The 17104-nt window shown below is 37.4% G+C and overlaps 4 protein-coding genes across 4 annotated transcripts; 3 read left to right on the forward strand and 1 right to left on the reverse strand.

Annotated features, from left to right (window-relative positions):
* Positions 1 to 3556: 3556 nt before the first annotated feature.
* Positions 3557 to 5723, forward strand: CBG09952 (the record flags this gene model as incomplete). Its single annotated transcript, XM_002641585.1, has 7 exons — positions 3557 to 3659; positions 3963 to 4096; positions 4146 to 4252; positions 4748 to 4847; positions 5190 to 5333; positions 5381 to 5445; positions 5492 to 5723. 7 exons carry the CDS (start codon positions 3557 to 3559, stop codon positions 5721 to 5723), a joined length of 885 nt encoding a protein of 294 aa, XP_002641631.1.
* A 1433-nt stretch (positions 5724 to 7156) lies between these two features.
* Positions 7157 to 7586, reverse strand: CBG09953 (the record flags this gene model as incomplete). Its single annotated transcript, XM_002641586.1, has 2 exons — positions 7157 to 7291; positions 7338 to 7586. 2 exons carry the CDS (start codon positions 7584 to 7586, stop codon positions 7157 to 7159), a joined length of 384 nt encoding a protein of 127 aa, XP_002641632.1.
* A 2645-nt stretch (positions 7587 to 10231) lies between these two features.
* Positions 10232 to 13237, forward strand: CBG09954 (the record flags this gene model as incomplete). The annotated part of the gene is made up of 6 exons (XM_045244220.1): positions 10232 to 10444; positions 11424 to 11747; positions 11855 to 11950; positions 12686 to 12776; positions 12827 to 12934; positions 13008 to 13237. The coding sequence occupies 6 exons, from the start codon at positions 10232 to 10234 to the stop codon at positions 13235 to 13237; spliced, it is 1062 nt and encodes a 353-aa protein (XP_045094158.1).
* A 926-nt stretch (positions 13238 to 14163) lies between these two features.
* Positions 14164 to 16936, forward strand: CBG09956 (the record flags this gene model as incomplete). The annotated part of the gene is made up of 9 exons (XM_045244222.1): positions 14164 to 14217; positions 14853 to 14934; positions 14980 to 15080; positions 15146 to 15354; positions 15406 to 15619; positions 15809 to 15923; positions 15973 to 16099; positions 16354 to 16545; positions 16747 to 16936. The coding sequence occupies 9 exons, from the start codon at positions 14164 to 14166 to the stop codon at positions 16934 to 16936; spliced, it is 1284 nt and encodes a 427-aa protein (XP_045094159.1).
* Positions 16937 to 17104: the final 168 nt, after the last annotated feature.

The raw sequence follows: 17104 nt of genomic DNA on the forward strand, positions 1-17104 counted from the left end.
TTTATCATTTTCACGGTTCTCAGAAAGTTCAGCAATTTCTCTCATCAGTCTTTGAACGAAAAAACACGTGTTGTCTGGATCCTTCATTTTTCTTCTTCTTCTTCCCATCTTCTTCTTCAAAAAAACTTTTGTAACCGGACGGGGCGTCAAACGAGAAGGATCATATTTCTGTCGGCTCTCACTCTCTTTCACAGCTAAATTCCCTCTTTTTTCTTCTTTTTTACCTTCAATTGTTTTCAGCTTTCTCATAATTACTTTCCGTTTTACCGCTAATTGCCTCCCAGTGAGCTGAATTTATAATTTATAGAAAATTTCGACATTTAGGAATTCTGATTGTCTTAAGCTTCATTTCCTACAATTTGATTCTCTAGAACAATAATGAGAATAAAACAGGCAAGAAGAGATTATCATGAAATTTCGATCCGGACGAATAGGGAAACTTGATGTTGTTCTTCCGATTGAATTCCACCTGAAAACTATCTATATTTTTTTAATCTATTAAATTCCAATAATCACCTCTCCCGGCAACGGAGTAGTCCATGAAGTATACTGTCTGCTCATCAAAACTTCATAATATTGAACGGAAAAGTTGGAATTGCACAGATCTTCTTCACAACAATCATCACAATTCACCTGCAAAATAGACCAATTTAAACATTTTTTCTCTTCTTCTTCTTCTTCTTCTTGTTCTTTTTCCCGAGATCACTACTACAAGTCATCAAATTCGGTTTATGACTCTTGAGTTGCTCTTCGGAGCCCAACATATGGTTTAAGTTAGGGGACATTTCTCTGTGAGCAAAACATCATTTGGTACGGCTATAAATGAGAATATGGGCGGAGTCGAGGACTGGAATTCTATGAATTTGATGACATCTAAATGGAAATATCCAATTTCCGGTATTTTCATTCAAAAGTAAATATTTTTTTGGTTTGTTTTTGGATTTCGGTCATATGAGCTGCTCATATTCAATCTAGACTGATTTCAGATAAAGCTCAGTTCTAAAATTCATGTTTGGTTGAATCCAAATATGAAAACCCATTTCAAAACTTCACGAAAACCAAGTTGCCGCAAACACTGTAATAGAACGCTTCCTCTAGCTTCAGCTCTGAGCCAATTTATCTCAGTTCCTGTGAAAGATATGAAATAGTGGTCAACGGACAAAACATTTGTGATATAATGATAAGAAATTTATTAATTGACAGCTTTTTCATATCTTTGACAGGAACCGAGATAAATTGTCTCAAAGTTAAAAGTCAGGAGACCTTCTATTACAGGTTTTACGGTATTACAACAATAGGGTATCTAAAAAATGTATCAAAATCTTTTATGAAGCTGGCATAATAACATGAACTAGTTCTATAAAAGGACTTTTTGAGAAGCTCGAAAATGATACAGTAACCCTTTCCAACGATTCACGAAACTCTTGGAATGATCACACCCATAAATTCCTCACTTTATTGAGCTCTGAAATATTTCACCTTGTTTGAGATCCCTCTTTTCTGGATTTTTTTGGAACCCCCAGAAAAAGATCCTCCCAAATAAAACCTTTTCCAACGGAACCTATACTTATTGTCCATTTTTCACTTTTCCCATTTTCCCTTCTTTGCCAAAACTCAATTCATGTACCAATGACACCTCGTGAAACAAGTGTGTGTCAATAAACACAGGTTATCTTCTCGCTCTCTCTTTTTCTCTTTTCATCTGAATCCCAAACGATGTCGTCACGCAACATTTCCAAACGTTTTCTATCAAATTTCCTCTCCTTTTTGCACCCAAAACTTCCACGTGGCTCTTCCTTCTAGGTCAAACTCTCGGGAGGTCACAAAAAGGAACCAAAGTGTGTGAGGGTGTTGCTTCTTCTCCTTCTGTTGGGCAATTTCCCGTGAATTCCGGAAGTATTCGCACGCCTTCTTGCTCCATTCAATCTTTTCTCTTTTGCTCCTAACCTCCCACCTATTTCTAAAAACTCCAATTGTTATCCTCTTTTTTCAACCAATTTCAACATTCTTGCTCATTCGACCGGGATTACACCTTTTTGCACAATAGTCCAGTTCTTCTCTAACGTCGCCTTCTTCTTCTTCTTTTGAACCTTTCCTGCCCGTTTGTTTCCTCTTCCTCAAAAGTGTCCTCCTTGTCCATTCTCCATATTGAATTTCACAGAAATTATTCACTTCTTCTTTCTTTTTGATCTCTCTTTCTCTTTCTCTCCACTCTGCTCTCGAAACGTAAAACCAAAACGGGTCCATGTTCGTATCGCCCTATTTCACCTATACTTATGTTCTTCTTCGTTTTTCCTTTTTCATCCTTCATCCTCTTTTTCACACCGCCCCGAAACCACCAAAAAAAGTGGGTGGGGTTTTCGAAACGTCGTTGGGACGGATGTGTATACAACTTATCCTTGTTTTCCATCGAGGGCTCTTCTTCTTCTTTTCGTCTTCAATTTTTCGAATCGTTGCCACGTCATCATCACAAATTCATGAACAACACACCACCCATTTATTTGTCTAGAAGAAGACCAGAAACTCATATTTCACATTTTTCGGAGGTGCCGTTTTCGGGGAAGACACCGAAAATTATACGATGGAATTTTTGAGATAGGCGTGGAGCTTCCTTTGAATTTTCAGAAGCAGTTTTAGTTGAGAAAAAACCAACATTTACGAATTCAATGAAATGGAAAGCATCTTTGTCATGCATACCGTAAAACCTGTAATAGAAGGACCCCCACACTGTCAAACTTGATTTCAATTATCTCGGCTTCTATTAGAGATATCAAAAATGTGTCAACTGATAAAATGTTTCTGATATTATGATCAGCAATTTATTAGTTGACAATTTATTTATATCGTTGGCAGGTACCGAGATACATTGGCCTTTCTATTACAAGTGTTACGGCAAGCATCCTTTACTATGGGTTCCTTGCACTTGATAGAAATTCAAGTGTAGGACAATACCGAGTTTTAAAAACATCCCAACACTTTCAAAATGAGTCACATTCAAACTTTACTTCCCAACTTTCCCTCTCCTCTCGTAACCCCCTCAAAATGTCGAAACTTATGAACTCAGAGCAGAGTGACCAATTATTCCATTTGACCTAGCAGAGCACCGAAACGTTTCGAAATAGCTCACCTGATCCTGACCATAACCGATCGATTCGCAAAGTTCCGAACAACGCTCACCGCATCCTCTGCTAACACTTGTGAACGCTTTGTTAATAGTATTTACGGCTGTCTGAAATTGACAGAATTGGAACATCTCTTGGCTCATTGAGCTTACTTAAATACTTCATTTCATCTTTATTATCTTATTTTCGTATCTTACTTACCACACAAAACTTTTCCCATGGAGCACATATCTTCGCTGTCTCATCTGGCTCGAATTGAACTAATGACTCGTTCGCACACCAAGCATCTCTAAGACTTTTTGAATATTACAGATATCATCCTCCTCCTTCTCTGTAATTACCTGTGCTCCGGGTCGTACATCTCGTTGAAAGAGAACGAACAACTATAACATCGAAGCGACGAGCCGAGGATCGGAGCCAGGGAGAATAGGAAAATGACGTCGCGTCGAATCATTAATCGAGAACAGAGACAGTGCTCACAGATTCGGCCGTATTTGTATGTATCTGGATTGGCTGCACTCTCTCCGAGAGTCCTTTGTAAGTTCTTAAATGGATTCTAGAAATTTATATTGGGACGAATGGCAAAAAAAGAGTTTGGGTATAAAATAAAACTATACGGCGATAAAACCAGTAGGATGGAAAAGCATGGGAGAGAGAAGATAAGTGACCATAAAAAGGAGCAAAAGGGGAATGAAATGGATAATATTGGGTTGACAGGAAGTAGGCAAGAGTAGAGAGAAAGGGAGAGAGATCTCTCAGTTTCGTTGGACATGGAAAAGGGAAATAGTTTAAGGAACATATGGGGATCATAATAATCATCATTTGTTCTTCTCTCTTCAGCTCGTTTCTGCGTCTGCATCAATTTGATTCCGGGATTCCGACTCTCGGCTCCACCTCACATGAAAGTGGTCCACCTACCACTTCAGGACAACGAGACAACTGATCTTTCACCACATTGGGCGAATGTTTATAAGGTTAGAGAGGAATATAGGAAACGATTGAAAAAATGATTTGTTGTTTCAGGAAATCGAAGAGGCTCGGAAAGGGGCAGGAAGGGCTCTCTTGTTATGTGCAATGGGTATTTCTCGTTCGGCAACTTTTGCTATTGCTTATGTGATGCAACAGGAAAAGTGAGTTTGGAAATTGCCGTTCGAAAATTATTTGAGGTATCAGAAAAGAATCTCGCCGATTTTCTAAAAAAAAAACAAGGATTACTGTAGTTTCCGTCGGACTACTTTAAGACAAAATATGTTCTTTAATTCTTGTAGTTTTGCTCTAGATGCTTTGCTCCTGGCTACGAGAAATTAACTATTTCTTTAAAAGGGTCTGGTATTTATCCAAAAACCTTTCCCATCGATGTTCCTGTCAAGTCTGAGCTCAATTATCCCAAGCCTCCACAATTCCTGCAAGGTATCAAAAATGTGTCAACCGATAAACACTTTTGATACTATGATAAACGCTTTATCAGTTGACAATTTTTCATATCTTTGGCAGTAACCGAGAGATTGGCTTGGAGTTAAAATTTCAGGCCCTTTTATTACCGGTTTTATGGTTGATGTTTTCGACTTCCAACCCTATTTCACTATTCATCTGATAAAACTCCTATCAATAAACGTCTTTTTCAGAAAAACGCTACACGACTCTTACAAAGCCGTTCAACTGGCTCGCAACATCGTTTGTCCGAACGTTGGATTCTTCCAACAACTCATCGATCTTGAGCAAAAGGTACCAGAGTTCATCATACCCATCTTTCTAGTTCTCTCTGTCCTTCTCCTGATGAGCTCTATTCTTTCTCTCTCTCTCTATTTTTCTTGCTCCAACCAGTGTCACCCTTCTTTTCGAATTTTCTATTGGAGCCTTCCTAGTCCCAACGGGACCATTTATCACCTATTCTCGGTGTGTCGCATCTGCGGAAACAGACGACAAACTTGGAGAAAAAAGGATGGAAGTTGTATCGGTCAGAAGCAGAGATTGTGAGAGAGGATGGGTGTTATTGATGAGGGACCGTTCTATTTTTGAGATTCGAGAGATTCAAAAGATCAATGATAATAATACAAGTATCTTCAGCTCCGCGGAAAAGTCTCGTGCAAAATTATTGAACCACTGCCAGGATGCAAAGTACCAGACGTCATCTGGCAAGAGCTTTACGACGAGATGATTATGAGTATGAGCCAAGATGACAGACACTCTCTTGCATCTTGCAATTTGTCGGTGAGTGGATCGAGTAGAAGGGAAAAGTTGGTAATTTATATTTCCAGGCGAGAAGCACTACAAATGATACAATGTCTCTCCGATCACTCAACATGGTGAATGATACTTCAAGGTAATACTTCTGATAATTCAAAATAGTTCATAAGATGTAATTCCAGATCTCTCGCCTCATTTCACTTGACTCATCGTCCAATCGGAGCATCTCCAACACTTCTAGTCCCTTCATCCTCTTCTTCTTCCTCTGTTCGAGGCCCGATTCCACTCCAACGAGCTCATACAGAACCACCAAAAGAAGCATCCATCCTTCCGAAAAGTGCTCTTCGAGACAAGTCAAAATCTGGAGAAAAGAAGAAAAAATGGCGTCTGAGCTTTCATAAAGATGTCGTGTAAATGTTCGAATCTTGAAAGTCCTTCGAATCTTGTGTCTTTCAATTACCTAAATGATCTTCAGAAATTCATTTTCCTTTCTTTCTCGAGCTCTTTTTATGTTTCACATTTTTTCTTTTTCGATTTGTAAGAAACTCAGATTACCGGTAACTATTTCAATAATGAATTTTTTCAAAACATGAGTTTACGGTTCGAGGGATATTCTGGATCGCCTTTTCGGAGTTTTCGGAATGTCGAAAATTCCGAGTTTCAGAATATTGGAATTTCGATAAAAATAACAAACAGATTTCAGGGACGCAAAAAAGTACAAAAGTAATTCCGCTCTAGACCAGCAAGAAAACTGTTCCAGTACGCCTTTGATATATTGTAGTCCAAAAAGCACTAATTCCAAAAAAAAGTTTCGGAAATATTCCCACCGTTCCAAACATTCCTGTATGGAAATTTTATGGGCTTTCTAATGATATAGGTCATGAATTGTAACTTGGAGACATTCTCAGATAGCTCCTAGTTAGTTAGGTACATAGAATGAAGTTTTCAGAACATTGAAACGTTTAAGATGATGGGGAATCTTATAAAACGGAAAAAATATTAGGAACCTAGAAAATAAAATTATAACACTGATTCTCATTTTATGAGATGTCCCACTACCGTTAGTACATGTGCAAAACACAAACACAACATCATAAAACGTTTTATTTTTCAGACAATAGTTTTGCAAAAAAAACTGGAACAGCTGTACATCGAAAATGATCCACTTTTTGATTGAGCTGTTCGCCATTTTATTTGAACCAATTTCCCACTGTTTTTCCGTTCTTTTTCACTCTCCCTCTCATCCATCAACAATTCTCTTTCCGGATGCCTCTCGACCCGTGTATCTTCTTACTTTTTATTTTTTCTTGCTGAAAATGATATGAGATATCAACAGCAATCAACAAACCTTCACTTCCAGACGTCTATCTTATTACTGACAATTCAAGGAGCAGAGTTCGGATTTTTTTTTCGAGAACTTGATTTTTTGCACAGAATGCACCTAATTTGAATCTGATTGTGAATGAGATTAGGTGAGATTGACTGATCAGTCGACTGGTTGGTCATTCAATCTCGATTGAGAAGTCGTTGAGAAGTCGAAAATCGTTCTGGTATGTCAATTCATGTTAATTTTTTGTTTTCTTTTAATATTAATTTGAATAGTTTTTTCCTTCTTCATAGATTTCTTCATTGTTTCAAGCATTAGGCTTGAAGGATTGTATTATAGATCCATTTTTAATATACCAAACACAATATTCAATAGTTTACCCTAATTGGGCTGACTAGTGGTCCATTGGAAGGTTCTTGCGACAGACCGTACCGATTGAGTACAGATATTGAGAGATTTATAAAAAACAAGTGTGATAAAAACCGATTTTATTCATTTTACAAAAACCGAAGGACTCTCTTTATGGGTTGTACTCGATTGGAAGGTTCTTGCGTCGGACCATACCGTCTCCTTGGAACCATTCACGACGGAACTGCTTGGCGGCACCATCTGGAGTGTTGGTCCATTCGACAGTGATACGATCGTTGTTGGTGTCCTGTAAATTAGAAATGATCCAAAAGTTATGGATATAGGATCCTTACCTCTTGTCCATAGGCGAAAGCGTCGCAGGAGACAGCCAAAAGAACAGCCTCCTTTGGGTCGAGGACTCCGCATGGTGGATCGACTCCAAGACGTTTCATGTTGGTCGTCTTGATACCGTATCCAATACGACGAGCCGATGAGTTGATCACCTTGATGTGGTAGGTGTGTTTGTCATCGTATGGTGCGTTGAACACAATCTTGGCGTTGGGTTGGGTTTGGATGTCTCCTGGTGGGACGGATTGAGCCATGGCGATTTGGATTGAGTTGATTACTCGATGGAGATTCTATACAATCCGTTTCCCTTTTATACCGTTTCTCTTATCTTTAATCTTGATCTTAGATCTTATAAGCTGGCTTCACAGAAAGGTTCACGAGGAAACTAATTTTAAGAATATTGGATAACTATTTTTTTTGAGTAATAGGTCAGCTCAATAATGTAAAGTGATAATAATTTCAAATATTTATGAAACAGGCTTATATTCCAACAGTCAACTCTCAGAAAATAATTTAACAGATAAACTCCTAGCTATAATATAGTTGGCTAAAAATAAAGAACTTTGATCCGTATCTTTTTAATTGAGATAATAGCAAAGCCAATAGCTTGATGATCATTATTTTCTTCCTATTACTTTTTTTAGTTTTTTGTTGTTTTAAGTAACGTCATCATTATAGTATGAATATCTTTTCTTGAATCGAAAAAATTTTCTTGAACCCTGTTCTCTTGAATCGTCATTGTGATTTCTTTGATTTTTGTCCTTCACATGGAAGGTCTAACTTATGTTAATTCAGTTCCTCCATTCGCTATTTGGAACGGAAAACGGTAACTATCCATGTCTACGAAACTTAAAATTTTACAATTTTCGAATTTTCGAAACTTTTTTTCGATTTAAAATAGAATTTGAGAATTTCTGAATTTTTTTTCGATGTTTTTTCGTCATCACAGTTTCATGTTTTACATAGAAGAGAGACAATTTTTCCAAAAGATGGTTCAAACGGTGCCTGGTAGTTATCCATATATGAAAATGTTCTTAAGAGAAGATAAAGTTAGACTTCTGATTCAGTCTAAGTACTAATGGTACTCCCGATATCCCAATGATCTTTCGAGGCCTTTTCTGTGGCAGTGTTTATGTCTTGAAGCCATTATTCAAACGCCAGCAATGCAAAATTAGATGAAACGTGCATGGCACATTTCTCCGAGGAATTGAAAAAGGAAGGAATGAATACCCGGAAACTCCTCAATAACATCCTGATTAGCTCTCAACTTCAAGCATGTAACAAATAGTCTATTATCAAATTTTAACAACATTTATCAAATGTCAAATCATTCCTGTTTCTAGAAAAACACCGAATTCTGGCACGTAAAACCTTCGTCATTTCCCTTCTTCCGCCCGCCCATTCCTTCGTTAAATTCGAATTCAAATCGGTGACCCAAATGACGACCAAACATTAGTTTCTCTTCGAGTTTCAGAAGCGGATCGAATGGAATCGGATGGCAGCACGTGGCGGCTCTTCCGTCGTTTGTTTGCCTGCTCTTTTTTAATTTCAACCCTTCCCTTCGTTTGCTTCTTTTTTTCAATACTACTCTTCTTGCCCCTTCTTTCCTTCTTCCATTTGCCTTTTCTACGTGTATAACTGAGGAGCATCGTTTTGCTCTTCCTTACTTGTGATTAGCATACTCAAGCGGTACTAAAAAAATAGAGACCATTGTGTGTTGTGCTAGTTTGTGTTTTTTATTCAGTCTCCAATCCAAACTATACATCCTCCTATTTTTCCATACTTCTCCTTTTTCTCTTTTGTTGTTTCTTGTCTTGTTTTGCTCCTTCGGAATCATCCTAAAAACCACGCCTCTTTTCAAGCTTTGTTTACCCTGTTTACCTCGTTTTCTTCTTTTTCAGAACCAAAAAGAAGAAGGTCCAGAAAAGAAACAATGATTGAAAGGAATGTCACACTAAATACCTTTACAGTTACTCCACTGACATACAGGTTTGTCTTTTTGTTTAAATTTCTGGTCGATTTTTTCGTTGAACCAATATTTTTCCGAATTTTCTAGGAACAGGAAACTTATTAGAATTTTTTCTGTTTCCGCTATTTCCGACATTTTTTCTGTGCCGATTTTCTTTTTTGGGGCATATTTTATTCAGAGTACCGTATGACCTGCAATAGAATAGCCCCCACACTGTGAAGTTTGAGTTTAATTATCTCGGTTCATTCAAAAGATATTAAAAATTGTCAATTGAAAAAATATTGGTAACCAGTATGTTTGCCGCGCCTCCGGCGCTTCAAACAGTTGGCTGATACGCCTTCTGAGCGATTTCATCTTTGTTTTAATTTTTTTCGTCGCTTCGCGACTCACTCTTTTTTGAATACAACGCCAAATTATATTTAATTTTTAAGCTTTCCAAAAATGTGTGGACAAACAGAGAAATAAAGAGACGCAACTTCATTTATTTACTACCAGCAAGCTGGTGCGCCTTCGGCGCGAATCAATCCAGTTTTTTTTTACTGATTCGTGGCTCAGCTCTAGCGTTTTATTTATAAGGAAGATATTATGATGAATAATTTATCAGTTGACAACTTTTTTATATCAGTGACGGGAACAGAGGAAAATCGGCTCGAAGTTAAAAACTAGGAGGCCCTTTTAAAAAATCTGTACTTGAAGAAATCCTTCACTTTCCACTTTTAGTGAATTTTTCTCGGTTTCTTCAAAAAACATCGGGAATTTGTCAACTACTGAAATATCGTTGATATTATGATAAAAATTTTATCAGTTGATGACAGATTTTAGGTTGCTCTTGTAGGAACCGAGGTAATTGAGCTATTTTTGAAAAACACTAGAATCAGATTGAAAGTTTTGGAAACAAAAATTTGTAATAGCTGAAATTTCAAATTATGGATGGGAACTTTTTGGGTCCAATACTTCAACTGTATACTTCATCTAACTTATGTTTCAAAAGACTGTTTTGTACTCACTTCCGAATTCATTATCAACGATACAGTAATCTCTATCGATCCAATAGTAACCCACTTTTTGAAAAATTCGGATTCGTTTTTTTTTGCAAAGTTTATTCCAAACTTCATACAGACTTTTCGAAGCTCATCAAACATGGTAACTCAAAACTTTTAGAATACATTTTAGTACATTTTAGGAATACAAACTTTGTGTTTTCGGATATTGACATTATTCAATCCAAAGTACTTCAATGTTGACATTTCCCTCTAATGAAGCAAATCAGGAAATTCGATCAAACTCCATCTTTTCCTTTACGATTAAGATTTAAAGAACAACAAAATAAATAGAAAATCTTTCATTTAAGGACACTAATAAAGTCTAAGAGATCTTATTCCCAAACATTTCAAGAACCATAGAATTTCATTTTAATATCCTTCCAGAGACCGCATCACATTCGAGTTCAGCGTATACGGAACATGCGTCGTTTTCAATCTTTTCCTCTGCATATTTTTTGTTTGTCGTCCACATCTTCTTAGAACTTTCAAGGTATTCTTTTTCTCATTATGTACTTCGATCCAGAAAACGAGAAAAGAAGGAAATCCGAGATCTAATGAATCTGGGAAGAAGCTCTAGATATGCAATGTAGAATCATTCTAAACATTATAACACAAGGCAACCATAACCTTCAACTTTGAGCTCAATGATCTCGGCTCCTATGAGAAATTTCAAAAATGTGTCTACTGATGAAATATTTCTGATATTAGGATAAACATTTTATCAGTTGACAACTTTTTTATAAATTCTGAAGGAATCAAGATAATTAATCTCAAAGTTAGCGTTTCGGAAGGGCTTCTATCACAAAAACTACGGCATGCAGCTTTGTGATTTGAGTTTAGCCAAAAACTGGCCAAACATTGAATCCCAAATGAGTTTTCTAATTGAAATTATGTCTTGAATTGTAACTCGGAGACGACTCCAGGTTAGTTCCCTAGTTAGTTTGAATGCTACAGGGATCATAAACCTGATGAGATTGTTTTTTGTAATCAGAAACTTCTTAATACAACAACCTGCTATGGAGTTAGAGAGAAAACACCTCAAAAATCCCTACAAGTATCCCAAAATGTTTTGATTCCAGCCAACAATATTCTTCGTCACCCTGGGAACCTTTGTCCTTTCCCTTCCTCTATTTTTCCTCCAATTCTATCTCGTTTTCTTCCTCTGGTCGCTCGTTGAGCCCCGATACACAATCGCAGTGTGCACTTTTGTAAAATGCATCACCAGTTCCACAACATCTTGTGCTCAGGTACTTCCTTTGGTAAGAAATGGTATCTCCGTGGGAGAAAAGAACAAAAAAGGATTGCAGCCAGTAGCCATATACCGATACTTCATTGTCGTCAGAAACAGAAAAATGCCATCGTGGTTTGTAGTCGTGGTCCATTCGTTCATTTCGATTGTCTTTGTGAGTAAAAAGAACCAAAAGAGGGATTAAAATCGAACAACACTTCGTCTTCATTTCCCTCTTGAGGGTAGAAAGTCGAAAGAAAACAAAAACAACAATATTTTCAGTTTGTGATTGCTATTCTGAACTTTCCATTGGGAGAATTTGAAACAAATGACCAATGTGCAATACTTCGATTCAGTAAAGTAATGGAAGCAGTTAGGGTAAGAACTGAGGAGTGACAATTTGAACAACTACCGTGAAACCTGTAATAGAAGAACCCTTTTAACTTTTAACTTTGAGCCCATTTACCTCGGTCCCTTGGAAAGACATCAAAACGTGGTCAACTAAGAAAATGTACTTTATAATACCAAAAATATTAAGGTCAGTTAACCCATTTATGATATCTTTCACAGGAATCAAGATAAACTGGCTCAAAGTTGACGGTTCTGGAGGGGTCATTCTATTAGAGTCTTTACGGTATTTCAAAAGCTGTCGGATCAGGAAGAAAATGAAAACAAAAAACTAGACACCTTCTGAAATTCTTGTTCAAAAAAATTTTGCACTTCAAGGGCCTCACACTTCTTCCATTGAGAAAATTCGTAACAGATGAAAGAGGCAACAGAAAAAGAATTTTTTAAACTTCTACATTTCACTCCACTTAATAAATCTTATTGAAAACTTTGAAAATGCATTTTTTATGAAACTACCGTTCTTGAAACTTCTTCGATTTTTGGGAAAGTTTTCAAAGCTCAGAACATTTCACAGAAGTTTCAATTTCTCAATAAACTCGATATTTTAAAGAATTTGAAATCTGAAATTGTTGTCATTTAATTTTTTTTTGCAAGCTGAAACTTTTCGAATTCTAGAAAAATTGTTTCTACACAGAATTGGTTCAGGGAACAAGATATAATTATTCATGCATACACTAATCAGCTCATCGCCAATTTTTTTTCCAGATATCTCTAACTCTTGGTCTCAATCTTTTCGCTGTGCTCATCAACATAGCAATCTATACATTTGTCAAAAAATATGACAAGAGGAATGTCGGTAAGTATTCAAATCTGTGAAATTTTCACTTTTTAAAAATTGCAATTCAGATGTTCATCGTCGTCGAGTTCAATTGACCTATTCAATGCTTTTGCAATCCATGATCCCAATTTTGGTTTCGATCCCATTGCTCGTTGGTTCTTTTGATTTTTACTTTGGTGAATTATATAATGAAAGGATTAAAAATCTAATCCCATTCGAAAAGTCTAATCCCCATTGGCTTTTTTTCAGGATACACCCTTCCGTCTGGTTTCACATCTCGTTGGTATGCTACAACATTCCTTTCTCCATTCCTTACACCCATATCTTCAATGCTTTCACTTCGAACAATTCGTCATGAATTACTATCAGTTTTACTAAGTTCTTCAATATTCAATGGCACTCGAAAGATCTCAAATTTGGTGACAAAAACGAGCAAAACAAATGCAGTACCACAGAGTTCCGATTATTCTGCTGCCTAGTGCTTCGGTTTCTCTGTCACCCTATTTCCTTGACACATTCTCTCTACCTCTTCCGTAATAAAGATTTCCGTTTTTCCTGCGTCTATTTGATTCCATAACAACCAAGCCTTTCTGAAATTCTAGTCGCTTTGTGACTCAATTTTCCATAACACCACATTTTGTGTGTTGTTTTCAAAGTATGATGCTTTGCATGTACTTTCTCAGCTTTCAGAAGCTGTAAGATATAATTTTAGACATAAAAATTGCTGAATATGACGAGAAGATGATACAGGATTACTGTAAAACCGGCAAAATTCGAAAAACTGCGGAAATTCTCGTGGCCGTGAACGGTGAATTTTCTCGTCCTCTGGCCGGCGTACTCCCCGAGGACAATTAATTTTTTATGAGCATCCTTTGGATGCTCGTTCACTTTTGTTCTCAAGTTTTTGGTCAAAACATTTTTGTTTCATTCATTTTATAAACTCGTCTTAATCCTATTCAAAAGATAAAATATAATCCCCCAATAAAAGGTGTCTTTATGAAATAAATGCCTTCTTTATGAATAACTTTTTTGTGGGACGGCTGAGTTAGTCTGCACTAAATAAGACAATGTTTGAACAGTGTCCTTCCTGCTGTGTCTTTTAATGTAAAAAGACCGCAATGCCGCCCGATCTCTGCTTGTCTGCTTCTCGTTTTTCTTTCTCTTCTTCACATTTCTTGCCTCCTGATGATTCATCACTCTAAACTTTTACAGCTTCCCTTCTTTTCCTTCGTTTTCGTTTTATCTAGCTTTTGAGTTAGAGAAAAGCCTAATTGCGGAGAACTCTTCGCTATCTGTTTTGCATGAAAACCAACTTCTACTTATCGATTTCTTCAAAATTTCTTTTTTTTTTAAATTTCGTTTTCTCACTCAATTTGTTTTCAGTCCGGCGGGTCCATAATATCGGATGTCTTGTCGAGATTGTACAAGAAAAGGAGGATGTGTATACACAACATTTTGGGTAATTTTTTTTAAAGCTTCAATTTGCTGTTTCGAAATTTTTCCATTCAATTTGACTCCTATAAAAATTACATCAATAGAAAAAAAACAACTATGCGTTGAGGGAAATTATTGGAGGAAATTGAAAAGTGGAAGAATCGAAAAGACCCCAAATGAAAAAGCGATTCAGTTTCCTTCTCGAAATTGAATTGAATTTTTTCGGGTCGGACTCACATACGCACTGATACTCTTTTCTAACGCCAATTCAACGCAATCATCATTCTTGAATGTCCGTTGTCAGAATGCGTCGTTGATGATAAGGATCAAAATTGTGAAGCGAATTGATATCTGTTGCGTGTTGCGGTTGCGCGGTCTTGCCGAACATGACCCAAATCGAATTCTGACTATTACTAAAACTACTGTCTCTGTGTTTACCGCGCCTTGCCCAGACATACTTTGTTATTGCGACAACGCGACGTCAACTTTCTAACTTCTAATTGAAAAAAATCAGCTGTCCGCACCTATGTTTGATTTATTTGACAAAGTCAGGTACAAAATTGACGACATATTGCTCAAATACAAAGTAAGACAGCTGAAGATAATTCCCATCTAGTTCGCTCTGGAAGAATGCATTCCAAAAAATATTTTCTATTTCAGTTGGTCCGATTTCTACCTGTCGTACTTGTCACACTAGCCACTGCATGGGGAATCTATGCTTACACCTACGAACTATGCATCCGTGAGTGTTCCTTTAATCCTTGCAAATTCACATAAAAGTTTACAGTCTCAATCGATAACTGGCCGCAAAGGATAATCTACTTGATCGTATTCTATACTCTACTTGTTCTATACTACACATCATATCTTCGTACAATCTACACAAAAGCTTGGCAGCCACCTCCAAAGGAAAGCTAATTTCTCTCATCAAGCTATAATTTTTGAAATTTTAGTACTTCCTGGAAGGAGTCGCCAAAACAACGTATGCCACAGTGAAGGATGATGAACGGCAGTTGCAAGCATTCCTTGCAGATATCGCCCGAGAAAGAGAGTTGACTCTGCTCGTTCGAGGGTTCGATCACGGTATTCGGTTTTGTGATAAATGCTGTTGTATCAAGCCGGATCGATCTCATCATTGCTCCATGTGTGAACAGTGTGTGCTGTAAGTGATATGATATATTGTTTTCTCCTCGATTTTGCGAATTTTTTTCAGAAAGTTCGATCACCACTGCCCATGGGTTAACAATTGTGTCAACTTTGGAAACTACAAGTTCTTTCTTCTGTTCTTAGCGTCCGTAAATCTTTTCTTGGTATCAATAAAAAGTAGTAATTTCAGATACGGCTTTATCTTCTGTATATGGATAGCTGCAACAACTCTTCCGTCTTTCATTGACTTCTGGAAGCATGAATATAATATGAATAAAAAGGTAGGTGAAGCGTGTGTTGTGAGCATAGTAGTGGATGGGTGGCTCGACGAAAAGGCGATGTCATTTTAGCTGTACGACGGCGTCGACTCAATAATCACACGCTTCCTGAGACATTTACATGCAGTGCTCTCGGTTTTCTAACCCCTCTATCCAGATAAGTTCATAAGTAGACATAGTATCTTTTTTCAGACCGGACGTTTCCCTCTGGTATTTCTTCTGTTTCTCTCGTGCATGTTCTCGCTGTCGCTCTCCTTCCTTTTCTTCTATCACCTTTATCTGACGGCTAAAAACCGAACGACTGTTGGTAAGTGTCCGTCTATCGCCTAACTTGACTGAGCCAGTATTATTTTCAGAGTCTTTCCGAGCCCCGATGATAGATGGAAAGTATGCCAAAGACGCATTCAATCATGGTATTCGTGCCAACTATCGAGAAATATTTGGGTCTCGTCCACTCTACTGGTTTCTTCCAGTTGCCAGCTCGTGAGTTACTGATCATATTTTCGTATTCACATCGTAAATGGAATATTAGCAATAGAAGGAGTGAACTGGCTTCAGTTATTAGAAGACGTTAGTATGAATCCTCTCACTAGCTGTACAAAGCCTCGTGTTCAAGTTGCGTTCGATACTACCCTTCTCAACCCTAATGTGCTAGCTTTTAGTTTCACCCTAAATTCTCTCCTTTTCAACCACTTCTCTCTCACCCGTTTCCCTGCTATTTCTGTAATCTTTTTCAGACTAGGAGATGGCTGCAAATACAAGCTGAATGACATGGTTGCCTCATCTGGTGGCAGTCAGGTCTTTGTAGAAATGGGCGGTCTGGGAGCAGGAAGTGGTCATGCACGTCCTCCTGTTGTCTCGCAACATCATGCGGATCTATATGCTGCAACATCGATTGAGAAGAGCGAAACTATTGAGACTGAACAGAGGTCAACGTCGTCTGTCACAGCTTCGCAGTCGCATGGTTCATATTTTTAACTCAGTTTGTTCCGTTTTAGAATTCAACTTCTTCTTTTTGGTCTGCCGATATTAATTGTTTGAAACCGAGTGCATGGTAGCGAGAGTGATTCAACCAACACTAATGACTTTACTGATAAAACGACAGAGGAGTTATTTATTTTAATTTGCAGACTCGGTGATGGCGTAGAATTCAAAAAGTGGACAACTGAAGCGGCGTTAAAATCTCAAGGAAGTCGGAACGGAACGAATATTGGGCCACTTCGATATCGACTTCTCGAACAACGAGATGAAGCAGAAATGCAACATTTATACAGTGACGACGAAGACGATGATCTGGATCTCAATGTTCGAGTCGTCTGATTTTCCTACTATCTGTCTATTCCGCCATTATTACAATACTTACTCTCACCATGTTTCTATCTTCTCATCATAATGATCTTATTCTACAATTGCTCCAAAAACTCTGATTTCAGGTAGCTCTAATTTAATTGTTTTATCAAACTTCATGCGGGTACTAACTTTGATTTT

The sequence above is a fragment of the Caenorhabditis briggsae genome (genome assembly GCF_000004555.2).
Source record: "Caenorhabditis briggsae complete genome, chrIII, whole genome shotgun sequence".
Lineage (NCBI taxonomy): Eukaryota > Metazoa > Nematoda > Chromadorea > Rhabditida > Rhabditidae > Caenorhabditis > Caenorhabditis briggsae.